This window comes from Camelus bactrianus, chromosome 2, assembly GCF_048773025.1.
Source record: "Camelus bactrianus isolate YW-2024 breed Bactrian camel chromosome 2, ASM4877302v1, whole genome shotgun sequence".
NCBI classification, from domain to species: Eukaryota; Metazoa; Chordata; class Mammalia; order Artiodactyla; family Camelidae; genus Camelus; species Camelus bactrianus.
Window position 1 is genome coordinate 15,515,523 of NC_133540.1, and position 14,135 is coordinate 15,529,657.

Consider the following 14,135-nt stretch of genomic DNA (forward strand, 5'->3'; position numbering starts at 1 on the left):
CACAACCTATTAATTTTACATGCCATTTAACAACAAAACCAAAAAACTTAATATAAAGGCTTGATTCCATGGAAATAAAATTATTTCTAGTCCTACAAAACTTTTTCTTTTCTATTTTCTTTTGTTTTCATTATTGAAAGGAAAAAAAAATCAAATCATTTTATTTCACGTATTTTTGTTATAGCTACATATTTTAAATACTACAAAGAGATTTAAATTGCAACACAAAAAGTTCACATATTAGTATAATTATATATATACAATCAATGGGGATTAGGAAAAGAATAGACATTTACTAAAAACCCACTGCACATCCAGTCTTTTACAAGCATATCCTGGAATATAAGCTCTATGATCCAGGGGTCCCCCACCCCCATTCTCATTGCCAACTCCCTTAGTAATCAACTACCAAGGCACCAGCATAGAACCACGCAATCAGTATTTTAGGTATAAGTGAGGCAATTAGCTCATTCAATTCTAAAACAAAAATCCTAAAATAAATACTGAACTTATTTACAGATAAAGAAAATTGGACACAAAAAAGTAAACTTTCTTCCTCAACGTCACGAAGCTATTAACTGGTAAAGGCAAGATTTGAACTCGTCTGCCTGATTCTAAAAACTAAGGTGGAAATCCCATTCCACTTGTAATGGTCCAGCAGCACAAACTATCACCCTATCTTTGTTCAGATCAAGCCTTAGACAGCCTGAGACAGCACCCCTTTCCTATGGAATTCGAGGGCAAATGATAAAATTAAGGGTTTTATATCCAGCAGTTTTCTTAGGTCTCATTTACATAAAGTGTCTGCAGGTCAGCAGAAAAACTCTGGGCAATGTGAGTGGGTCCAGAGCTTTTTGCTGATAAGAAACTCAATCTATCAGGATAGAGTGACATTCCCATGAGAGGCCACATGGACATAAACTAAAGGCAGCTGAGCAATGAAAACTAGCAAGACCCTGGAACTCAAGCAAGAAGGATACCTGCCATCCCACACCCATTTGCCTCTTCATCCATGTGGACACAATGTCAGGAGACCCAGGTTCTTGTCCAAGTTACACTATCATGGATTCTCACCCATAAAAAGTTACGACTCTATGCTGTCTTAAGTCCTTTCCAACTCAAATATGATGACACCAATATCTAAGCAGAATCTCTATGTCTCCACTTCCTCTCTTCTAGTAGGAGAATAATTCTATGGCCACAGAGAAATCCAATATAAAACCATGCATGAAGCCAGGAGAAAGTCTGCTTAAGAGACTTTGCTCTCACGCTCAGTGAATGAAAACTCAGAAAAAGTGGTCCTTCTCCCTCAGGAATTGAGAGGTAGCCAGATGTGTGTGTGTGTGTGTGTGTGTGTGTAAATCAAATACAGTCAAGTCTGGGATGTGAACAGATATTTTATGTCACTGTCATTTCTAGGGAATGAGCCAACTTTTAAAGTAATTTGAATCTAGTGTTCTGAGAGAGTCTCAGGATCTTTTGGTGGAGGAAGGGAAAGGAAAGGAGGAGAGGTAATGAAGCAAAGGAGTAAGTATACTGCTAGGGAAAGGCAAAACATTAATTTTGTTCCTACTGGCATAACATACAAATTAGGAACTGTCTTTCTCCCGATGTCTTGTCGAGCACTGAGTTGCAGAAGAAGCGACAGCCTATTTCTCACTGAGCTTGTGACTATACGTGACATCTTGTACACACAGATAATTTACCCTGAACAAATGCTAGCAGCAGGTTGTAATTCTCCTGTTTTGAGAGACAAGAAAACAGGAGTTCAAAGCGGGTAGATAACTTGACAAAAGTCAGAGGACCAGTAAACAAGAGAGGATGAATTCAAACTCAGATCTGAATGCAGAATCTCATCTTCCCACTCCCAGGACTGGAAAATCCTTAACACACAGGCTCCCCAGCTCCCCTGCATTGTTCCTGGCACCAAGCATTTCCCATGGCAGAGGTCTCCAGTTCTCACAGACACAGCGCTCTGTGCAGCCAATGACCTTCATCGGATCTTGATCACCTACCTGCCACGCCCACCAGGCTTCACCATACAGGCAGGAAAGCTGGCTTTCAAGTGCATACGAAGCCACCCCATGTCTAACCTGGGTTCTTCTGGGGCTTCTCCAGCCTAAAGGCAGCCATGAAACTGCTCACAGTTTGTACATGAGCCACACTACCTCTCTCCATCTGTCTCCCCACCTATACTACTTAGCTATGACCATTTTTAGAATCTTGGAAACAAATTTTTAAAAACACAAAAGAAAGGATTCTGTAACAAGTACTTAATACTTAAATTTTAAATGACAAGTTACAAAGTGAGTATTTACAAACCGAATCTGCCTTCCTAGGTGTCAGTTTGAACAGTTAAAATATATAATAGCAAAAAATTTTCACTTACAAAATTAACAAAAACATCAACAATAATCTGGAATAAACTCTAAAACAATGCCCATGTTTTACATGGAGAAAGTACAGGACTGTACTGAGTGGTAAAGTAAGAGGTGTGAATGTAGAGACATCAACATATTGTATGGAGGAAAGTAGTTTTGTAAAGATGTACGTTCTCATAAATATAATTCAAAACTTACTAAAAAATCCCATGACAACACTTATCTGTTTGTTTTTTAACTTGAAAAAAGTATTTTAGAATCCTTCAGGAATAATAAAGTCATAATACTAGCCAAGAAAATTAGGGATGGACAAAAGAATCAAAAAAAATCGCATTGTCAGATATTAAATAAATTTTTACAATATGTTAGATATAGCACTGGAATAAGAATGTAAGATTGACAGAAATAAACCATGAGCTCAAAAAGAGACTCTAGTATACATAAGTATTTTTTACAGGTGGGATTTCAAATCAAAGAGCCAAGTATGAATTCAATAATTGTCTTGGGACAATCAGAGAATCACCTGGAAAAAACAAATTCTATTCCACTCATAATGACCACAAGAAAAATTACAGATAGTGATGTAAATATTAGAAAGTACTAATAACAGCAAATATAACTCTTTGCTCATATTAATTCAACTTCTCCTCTCTATAACAAGTACTATTATCATCTCCATCCTAGAGATTAGAAAAACCTACAGAAGAGATATATACCGTTATAAGAAAGTATTTCTAAGAATAAAATCAAGGATAAAACCCAAAGAGAAGACATTTACTATCTTAAGATTATTTTGGGCCACAACAAAAATAAACCTACTGAACAAAATGAAAGGCAAAATATGACAAGTAAAAGCTCTGTGATACTTGTTGATGAAGACAAGGGGTTAATGTTCATAACATACAAAGAGCTGTCACAAAGCAACAAGAAGCTCCCTCACTTCAATGTGTGCAAAGGACAAAAGGGATCATTCACTTTTTAAATTCAGATGGCTAATGAGTGAAAAATGCTCAATAACTCTCTGGTCATCAAGTGCAAACTAAAACAAAGAAAAAGCACTTTAGCTCATCATATTGGCAAATGTTTTTAAAAGATATTCTAGCTAGTGTCCATCTTTGAGAGAACAAACTGTTAGAGAACTTTTTGGAGGACGACATATCAATGGATATGTAAACTCTGAAAAACGTGTGTACACACACACTGAACTCCACTTTTAGGAATCGTTTCACTTAGAAAAAAAAATCAGTTCAAAAACATGTACTCATCAGAGCATTTACACAGCACTTTTTACAATGGTGGGAAGAAAAGCTGAAGTGAAATCATATCCAGCGATAGAGAATTGGTTACATAAGTTATTCTACATCTTTTCATTCCCCACAGGAGAAGGAATTTCTAGAGTAACTTGAAAGCAGCCTGTGATGTATGTAATTGTCACATCCAGGGACTGAATTTCCAGAAAGCTTAACTAAAGGAATACTCATTCAAGGTCACAGGAATGTTTGTAAAAGAAGGATGCCAGTCAAACACCATTTCTGACAGTGGAAAATGGAGAAAACTTAAGTATCCACCATCAAGACAATGATGCCGTAAATCAAGGCGAGCTGTAGGCAATAAAGGGCCAGCGTTTCTGCGTGGTCCAAGGCCTTGTCCACAGTACTCTCCCACCGAAGGTGTCCTTGCACAAGAGACCAAACCTACATATCAGGAGACCCCACTACTCTATCTGAAAGGACCGGGTGAGTCTGGAGTGGGAGGAAGTCTATGATATACCCCTGAGTGAATAAACTGAGCTGCAGAAAACATATAGTATGGCCTTATTTTTCAATAAAGCATATACACACACACATATAGATAGATTTCTGATATACGTGTATGTATGAATGTGTATATATATATGACATAGGCATAAAGGTCATGACATATATACACCATATTTTCAGCAGTTTTTACTCTCAGGAAAAAAGGGGAATGGATGTAGGGGCTTTTTGGTACCACCACAGTTCTCTTTTCAGTACTTCAGTTAAGTGTACTTGGAATTTCAAAGTTTATTTAAGTCCGAACTAAAATGGAAGATGCCTCCACAAGACAGAATGCTATACTGGTCATTAAAAATCATGCTAGGGGGGATAGAATATTGTAGAAAAATGTGAAATAAGCACAATGGAAAATGGAGGTCTCCACACAGAAAAAGGCACAGAGTGCTCGCTGGTTTTTATGACAGAGGAGATACACAATGATGAAAAGAACAGAAAATAGATGTTAAAGTGTTAATAATTATCTCTGAGTAGTGGGATCAGGATAGACCCTTTTGCCCCTTTTTTCAGACTTTTATATTAAATACACATTATTTTTCATCTAAAAAAAGGATTTTTAGATGTCTAGTACCACACATTGAAAAAAATACACTAGTACTTACAGAAACAATAACTAGGAGACACGGCAGCAGCGCCACAGAATGTAGAACGGGCGATCCTGATTAAAATCACGCAGTTACATAAGGATCCACAAAGTGAGAGCACCTGCTGTAACAGGGCGTGGCCGCCTTCTATTTGCCAGTTGTGTCTTCAGGGCTGAGGCAGTTCTGAGCACGGCCAGTGTCAGTGCTGGTGTCTGGATGGATGCCACTGGAGGTGAGGGCACCTGCAAGCCGAGAGGAAGAACAGAAATCATCCTCTGCTTTTTCTGTCTTGTTTCTCTGTTACTTTTAAAGAGAGGCATAAATAAGATAAACTAAATCTTCCCTACTGAAATTTCAGTAATGAAACCGTTTTCAAATTGTTCACAACTTATATTCTGACTATAACTGTCTTTTCAACAAAGCATCATATTTATTAAATGTTAATTAACACAGTTAATTAACTACCTGTTAAAACCTATTAAAGAACATGAAATGCACTACGTGAAAGCACCACGCCTGCAGTAACTACCTTAGCTGTCTTCACGGCAGTGCAGTCAGCCCCCACCATCCCGTAGCCCTGAGCTCCTGATGCTGGTAAGAGAACACGCTGCCGCCTCAGATGGAGAGAAACGGTGAAAGTGTTTTCTGAAATCTACAGCACTGACAAAACATAACAGACAAATCCCAGGCTCCTTTGAGGCTGTCATTTTATGTTTCTGACCAACACCCGTCAATGAGCAGAACCACCCCATTTCCGAGTCATGGGACTCACGTGGGAAGCAGTCTTGGAGAAATTTCCAGGTATAGAATGTAACCAACTATACATAGAACTCTGAAAAAATAAAAGATTCAATACCCTGATTTTGGAAGACACTCAAAATATTCTCCTAAGCCTTAGTAGCTGGAAAGGCTGGGCTTCTCCTAAGCCACTTATTTATTTCACAGCCAGTGAGCATCTCCCACAAACCCTGTTTCCCTGTGTTTGCTGGGAGCCTCAGGCACACTCTTGCTGTCGATCATATAAGTCACAGGGCAGACGCGTGTGTCTCACGCCTGCAACCCTAACACAGGCCCACCTCCTAGCCTCACAGTTTGAACTTAGCCCCATTTTCTAACCTGTTTATTTGGTATCTGTTCTTCTGTAAGCTGCCTGAAATGCTTTTTGGAACAAGTCAGAAGAATCAGTGGGTAGAGAAATGGACAGTTGGACAGGTGAGAGGTGCGCAGACAGACAGAGAGACTCCAAGAAAAGGGGAACAAAGAAAATTCCCTATGCAGAACCCTCTTCTAGTCAGGGAAGAAAACCGCCACGGAGACGTGTGAAGAGGCAGGTGACTTAGGGCTGTTTCCTGGATTCCATGAAAAGTCACACCAAGAGATGAGAGGGTAGAACTATAAATAATAAAAGAAAAAAGCATGCATGCTTGAAAAATATATCTACAATATGTACTTTCTAAAGAATAGATTCAAATCAGCAGGGCCCAATTACACAATCCTTGGGTATTTACAGAAATGAGAATCCCATCTCCAAACCACAAGGCATCCCTTAGGAGCACTGAGAGTCTTCACGGGGCTGTCATAAAGCCGTAACCGCAAAAGCTATGCTCTCCTGCACTTATGAGGAACGAGCAGCTGTGCTAGGGCTGCCCACGTGTGTCAGTTACACCCCCCAGCACCTCTATGGGGGGACGCCTAGCGAGCCCCGTCTCTGCAGGACCGAAAACTAGTCCGAGAGACGCTAAGCCGGCCTACCAGTTCTCCATCTCACAGGACTGGTCATTCCAGAGCAGGACTCGAACTCGGACCCACGTTTGTTATCACGGTTCTACCGTGCTTTTTGTGCTTATTTTGTGTATAATACATTTGTTTCTGGCATGAAAGGACATTTAATAAATGATCGGTTGTCTTGCCTATCTCTTTAGCTCACAATCTTTATATTTTTGAATTGTACTCTTTTCCCCTGGAGAAAGGAACGGAAAGAGCAGTGGTCAGAATGAGCTGGGGTTCCATTCTTTATCTGTTACCTCATCTCATCCAAGTCCCCAACCAGGGAGAAGGATCAAATATCCTCTTCATCTTTTAAAGAGAGGTCTCCAGTTATGGTGACTTACTCAACTCCAAAACCAAGTCTGGGGGAAGGGCACATGCAGCAACCAGAGCAGTATCATGTATAGGAAGTTGAAAAGAGCTCAGGGGGTCAGCCTGATTTAATTTCAATCGATAAAAGAATACCACACACTAAAAATACTAGCATGCAATGGATTGGCTCTTTCTTGACATCTAGCAAGTTTCCACAGCCCATATGTAACATTATCGTGAACTAGTGAAAGGAAGAGTCCACAGATAGGGAAAATCAATGCCACAGGCAGGCTGAAACCCAGGCTGGAGGAAAGGAAGGGAAAGGGCATAGTTAAGAAAAGGGGAAAGTCTGGGAAAAAGATATCATCACAAGGATTCTCAAGCATCATTCAGCAATCATAAAATCATTCATTCAAGAAAGAGTTACTTAGGTCCTATTTTGTGCAAGATTTTACAGAGGGCAAAGAAAGACCGCAGCGTCCATGTTAGCAGCAAGTGGCGGGGCTATAATACAGTTCTCATTCTGTTACCTTGCACATTTTTACTCAGTATAAAAGGAAAAAATAAAGTAAAATAATACTATGTAAACTCTACACATTGTTGAAATAAAATTAAAGAAGACCTAAATACCTGGACAGACACACCACGCACATTCCTGGATCAGATGACAGTGCTCTTGGAATGTCAGTGCTCCACAGAGCGATCCATATATTCAACGTGGTCTCGATCATAATCCCAGTGGGCTCCTCTGCAGTAACTGACTAGCTGCTGCTACAATTCATATGGGAATTCGAGGGTCTCAGTAACCAAAACGTACTTGAAAAAGAAGAACAACGTGAGAGGACTTGTAATTCTCAATTTCAAACCTTACAACTGTATCTCCAGGTGAGATTAGAGGCCATTTTAACTTATTACTGTGTTTATCCTTATTTTCTAAATTCTCTACAACGAATAAACCTGTTAGAATAAGAAAAAATAAAAAGTAAGGTATCTTTTAAAACATGCACAACGATTCATTCATTGGGAAAAAATTATTTTAACTATAAAGAGATAAACAAATATCTATTGAAAAAGGACTACTTAAAAAAAAAGGGTGCATTTACATTTTTCATAAATTGAAAACTGAAAAGCACAAACACATCAAGTTTCTAGGGAGACAAATACAACATATCAACACTTATTTTCAAAAATTCTAATTGAACAATGAAAACTCAAGAAAGGGAATATCGTGATTGACAGCCAACGGCAAACACATGGAGAGCAAAGGCCTAGAAATCACAGTTCCTTTAAATCTGCTACTAACTCAATAGGAGAGGAAATTCCTCCCTGAGGGGACAGTGGAATCCCATGCATAAGACAGGATACACAGTACAAACTGCACTAGAATCTGGGGTGATTTTCTTAGAACAATTCTGAAGTTACAACATTGCTGAAAAACTATAAAAACACTGACAGACAGATTAAAACACACAGTCATATATATTATATAGAAACATATGAAGTCTGCTCCCATATTACATAGAAATACAAACATATTTGTGCATTTATAGGCACTGATTACTTTATCTCAGATAGAATATTTCAACTAAAACAAAAAATCAATACACACCTCTTGTCAAATCTAGTTGATAAGTTACTCTTCTATGTAACCATAATGTGTCTAAGATAGATCTAAAATTAGTGAAAAAGATCTTTGTATGGTTTCTTGAATTCTTCTCAAAATTCCAAGCTTAATTTTAAAATAGATCTGAGCAGTATTTCTATATTATCTTTTCCCTTGTGAAATGAACAACATAGTCTGTTGTCAAAATTCTGTCCTTACAATGATTCACGAGCACCGTATCCTCACAAAACTGCTGGACAGCAAGGCGCTATCCAGACACTGTGACCAAACAAATGAAACACAAGGAAGACAGTGACACTATTCTGGAGGGCATATAATCTGTGTCAACACTGGGTTTTTATTTGATTGGTTTGATTGGGTAGCAAGATGAAATCAATCAAGTACTTTCTTCTTTGAGCATGCTGTAAGTCATGACTCTTTTCAGTGTCATGAGCAGGAAAGAGTTAAGCATGACTTGATTAGGTCAAATAGCAACAATCATAACCGGAGATTGAGTAATAAAGAAGTTAACTGAAAGCAATACTTCTGCCTACATGAGACCTAAAATAAATCTACACTGATATCCGAAAAGAAAATGAGGAGATGAGGTCCCCAAAGAGAAAACAAACTAACAAGAAATCAAAAACGGAAACAGTTTTTCATTAACGATTCCAGGAAGTAGTGGAGCATGTTGGTGAAAAGCACAGATGTTGGGGACAAACATGAGGGTCTGAACTCCCACAGCACTGGGTAGCTATGACACTGATATGTCAGTGAAATTTTCTGCATCTCAGTCTCCTATCCATAGACTGGGGACAACAACCGCACCCATCTCCTAGAACGGTCCTACGAATTAAGTTATTTTATATATAAAATTTTAAATAAAATACCTCAGATTTTATATAATACCCCAAAAGCACAAGGAACAAAGAAAACAGAGATAAATTGGAGTTCATCAAAATTTAAAACTTTGCTTCAAAGGGCACCATCCAGAGAGTGAAAAACCAATACACAGGAGAAAATTTTTTCAAATCATTTATCTGATTAGGAATTTGTATCTCCAAATGAAAAAAAAAAAAAAAAACCCTACAACTCAACAATAAAAAGGCAACTCAATTAAAAGGTGAATAAAGGATCTGAAAAGGTATTTTTCAAGGAAAATATACAAATGGCCAATAAGCACAATGAAACGATGTTCAATATCATTAGCTCTAAGGGAAATCAAGTCAAAACCACTAGAAGAAACCGCTTCACACCCACAAAAATAGGTTATATTAAAAAAAAAAATAACAAGCACTAATGAGGACACAGAGGAAGCGGAGCAGGCAGCAGTTGCTGGTGAGGACGTAACACAGCGTGGCCACTTTGGTAAACAGGCTGGCAGGTCCTCAGGGAGTTGAACATTTGGTTTCTGAATGACCCAGCAATTCTGCTGTCTGGGCACACACGTAAGAGAACTGAAAACAAATGTCCACATAAAAACTCCTAAAGGAATGTTCGCGGCGACACTACTCATCACAGCCAAAAAGCAGAAACAACCCAAATGCCTATCACCTGATGAATGGGTAAACAGTGGGGCCCAGCCATACAGTGGAATATTATTCAGCAATAGCAAAGCATAGAGTACTGACACAGGCCACAACGTGGACAAACATTGAAAACGTTACTCAGTGTGAAAGAAGTCAGTCACAATAGACGGTTCCACTTACATGAAGTGACTCGATTTAAATGAAATGTCCAGTACAGGCAAATCCACAGAGAGAGAAGAGTGGCTCATTGGGGCTGGGGGACGATGGGGAAGATGGAAATATCTGCTTATGCATACGGGGCTTCCTGTTGGGGGGAAGAAAATGTTCTAAGATTGAATGGGATGCACAATTCTGGGCATAGAGTAAAAACCGCTGTATATTTTAATGGGTGAATTGTATTAAAATTGTTAAGAAAAAAAGCACCTAGGGCCAGTACCTTCCCATAGTAAATGCAAATTGCTAAATTTTATTACAGGAGAAAGAAACTGCCCTCAGCATGAAAGCAGGAGATCAGCAAATGTGAGTTAACCGTAATTGGACAAGAGCATTTCACTTGAAACAGTTGCTGAGAGTACACGAAATATTCAGAAATAGGAAAATTAGTTTCACATCAAAAAGAAGCATTCTGCTTCAAATGCAGATCAAGGATTCGGCAAGCCAAGCTGCTAGAAATGACCAGAGGAGAAACCTGGTCTGTAAAACAAGCACCAGAGCCAGCAAGGTAGTGGTGATGAGGAAAGCAGGCGGCGGAAAATCTGGAACAGTTTGCTACAAATAATTTCTCTACTGAAAATTCAATAATAAAATGAAAGTGATGTAATGCTCTGTTGACCTCACGTGAATGGGCTTCCTTCGGTTCTCGACTGTTCTGTAACCCCGATTGAGAGATTCAGGAGAATCAGCATGGCTCCTGGGAGTCCCCAAATGACTGCCCACCAGCACGCTGACCACCATCACATCTGCCAGGGTGGAATTGCAGAGAAGAGACCAACTTCTGAAAGGAAATGTTGACAAGGGAAGAAAAGGCTGCAGTCAGTCCTGGGACAGAGGCCATCTTAGCAGAGGCCAGAAAGCTTCAGGTGAACTGCAGTTGCTCTGGGGCAAGAAGGGACCACGGCGGAGCATATCTCAATTCTCTCCTCTCTCTCCCTCGGGTAGGAGAGATAAAGCCTGCATACTTCTCACCTGGAACTGTGGCATCTGGCTGGCAGAAGTCTTACCAGCACGGAATGATTATTCAAGACTCTGTGTAAAAAGCCAAGAAATCGAGAGGGAGTAGGGAGCCAACTCCACGAGCCTCTCAAATGCTCCCATATTTATTGTGTATAATCAAAGGAAAAATTAATCAACAGTTGTGAGATAGTAAGGAGGAACTTCGGGAAAGACGGGATGAGGCAGAGATTGTAAAATCCACAATGAGTACAAAGGATTAGTGTATCTTTAGGGAAGTCATGGGGTGAGGGGAACAAGATACATTTTTAGATATGTGAATTACACAGCAGACCACCAGACCAGCCAGGTCCTTGTTTTGGGGATAATAGACTATCTAACAGCACACAAGCCCAGCGTTTATTGCTGAGGGCCACGGTCCTTGCTTTGCAACCAGCAGAGTGATATCTAAAATCTCAACTATGCAAGGAAAGCATTTTCTCTGCTTTTTAAGGCAAGGAGACTGGTGTGAGGATGCACAGGCACTTGCTTGCAAAGCAGTTTCTAAGCATATTTTTTTCTTATCAAAGTTCACAGCAGGCTGGTGTGTGCTACAGTTTGTTAAACCAATCATGGGCTTTCACATGGAACCATTATGGAGGACACCCTAGGATGACAAATCCTGCCTCTGGGTCTTTTCCTGCCATCTTCAGACACTCTAGCATGGTCTAGGCACATCCGTGAATAACGATCCTAAAGAACCACCCACACTCTTAAATCCTGGTGCTTGAAACTTAATTTTAGCTCTACACAACTTACCGTAGAAAAGTTTCAGAAATAAAAGATATGATATCCCTTTTATATCTCATCATATTACTGATTTTTCTGATTGCTCTAAGCTGCTTCTACTTGGTAAAGCACATAATTCTACAGGTGAACTCAGTAATTTCCATTGGGCATATCTAGCCATTTTGGGCTCGCTAACTACTATTGGTCAAATATCGATAAACTTAATTGATTTATTTGTTTATCAATTTCAGCCGGGAGGAGAGGGAGTGTCACTCTTTTCCTCAGCCCACCCTCAACAATTTTCTCATCAACTCAGGACTCCTGAAAACAAAACAAAGTATCTGTTTCCCTTCTACTCTTTCCACAAACACAACAGGAAACATCAGCCTGGAGAAAGAATTCAACACAAATGTTAAAACAAAAATCTACAAACCTGAAGCAACTCCATCTCCGAATCATGATACACAATGAAATGAGAGTAAGTGTGTCAGGCACAAAGCAGGCGTGAGCCTGACCACCTCATTTCTATTCTTCAAAGGAAGGAAGGTTTTTGTTTTTTTTTTTTATCATTCTTTGTCATTGTTTCTGATTATGCCAAAAAATAGTTTATGAAATAATTATGCACTGCAATAACAGATTTTTATTGTATCAAGTATAGATGGCATTCAGAGGGGATAGGAAAACCCAGCTCTGTAAAAAATGCAAAATTTTTTCCCCTGTTAATAACACGTATACAAAATGCCACAGAGAATTCAAATTCTTGTGGAGAGGAGCAAAAGCCACAAAACAAAAGCAAAGTCATTACAATGAGTCAATTCAAAATTCACTGGACAAACATGCTCAATGCATTCAAAGAATTTTAAAGGCACACTGCAAACCATTCACTTAATGATCTACAGGCTAGAGGAAGCATTTCCCTCTTTAAAAGACAACAGAATTCAATAGGGTGCCCCAACAAACAAGGACCAAAAAACAATCAGGTTTTTAACGGTTCTCATAAATCAGCATGTTCTAAACATCAAAATCCAGAAATTTTAAACATTCATTCAAACCACAATGAAACAAGCATTTCAAAAAAAAAACAAAAAAAAAACAAAAACCAAAGAAACTAAGCACACAGATCATGTACATAGATTAATAAGCATGTGTTGTACCGCTGGAAGAAAGAACAGGCTATAGCCTTTTACTTGAAAAATAAAACTACTTTTAAAGATAACTGCTAAAACACATTTCACCATTCTTGTTGCCTTCAAAAATCTGAGGCACTTGTATATGATCAGAAAAGCAATTCTGAGTAATAGTATGGTACAATTCAGCGCCAGTTTGCTTTAGAAGAAAAAAGAAAAGCTACTGTTCCTCAAATCCTGCACAGAGTGTGAAGTGCCTCCCGGCCTCTTTCTCCTCCCGTTTTCTAAGCTAATGCTCCCCAACCCTTCTGAAACAAGTATGACAACCTCTTATTCCCAATATGCCAAATGACAAAAGAATATCAATTTATTTGTGTAAATATATGCCTACACCTTGAACTTGAGGAGAAAGGTATCAGAAGTCTATATGGAACTTATTTCTACCTTCCTGAAATCACACACACAAACGTTCACACAGACACAGACACATACCCCCTGGATTACTGGACACTTCACAAGCTTAGGAATTCCAACTTCTAGAAGATAACTTTGTAGTTAGTTTAAAATACAATTCTGTCAGCTTTTGAAAGCCTTGATCATCTGCTAAACCATCCAAATATCAAAGAGACCCAATTAGCCTTCTCTGTAGAATGTAATTTCCATTGATGGCAAAACAGACCCTAAGAAGTACTGGATCAAAGACTCGTGTTTATCACTACCTATGATCGTTTTTAAGCACATTAACAGATTCAGAAATGTATGTCTCAACAACATTTATTCTTATTGAAATAGCATACGTGTTCAATTGTCTATACAGAGACTAGGTCACATGATGGTGTTTAAGATCTATTTTGTGTATTGCAATATTTATTTTCAAGTGCAGACAAGGAGGGTGTGTATTACTCAGTTGTAGAGCACCTACTTAGCATGCACAATGTCCTGGCTTCAATCCCCAGTACCACCAAAAAAATAAATAAAAATAAGTGCATATTTAAAAATAAGAATAAAGTTATAAAAAAATACAGACTAAAAACCACTGCAATCTAGCTGCTACAATTATACTAAAAAAACAAGGGTTTC

General features: G+C 38.8%; 1 protein-coding gene across 14 annotated transcripts in view; it reads right to left on the reverse strand.

The window, feature by feature from the left end:
• Positions 1 to 14,135, reverse strand: part of LOC141579552 (trafficking protein particle complex subunit 9-like) — a 166,686-nt gene that overhangs the window by 78,069 nt on the left and 74,482 nt on the right. For 11 of the 14 annotated variants that reach the window (XM_074376117.1, XM_074376095.1, XM_074376084.1 and 8 more), the window contains 4 exons: positions 10,823 to 10,984; positions 10,171 to 10,294; positions 7,489 to 7,674; positions 4,798 to 5,021 (listed from right to left, as the gene is read on the reverse strand). In XM_074376117.1, coding sequence (XP_074232218.1) covers positions 10,186 to 10,294; positions 10,823 to 10,984 — 271 coding nt within the window. In that variant the 3' untranslated portion in view covers positions 4,798 to 5,021; positions 7,489 to 7,674; positions 10,171 to 10,185. Of the gene's footprint in view, positions 1 to 2,015; positions 2,120 to 4,797; positions 5,022 to 7,488; positions 7,675 to 10,170; positions 10,295 to 10,822; positions 10,985 to 14,135 lie in introns of all 14 variants that reach the window. The other 3 variants (XM_074376074.1, XM_074376058.1, XM_074376109.1) reach the window with 2 other exon arrangements.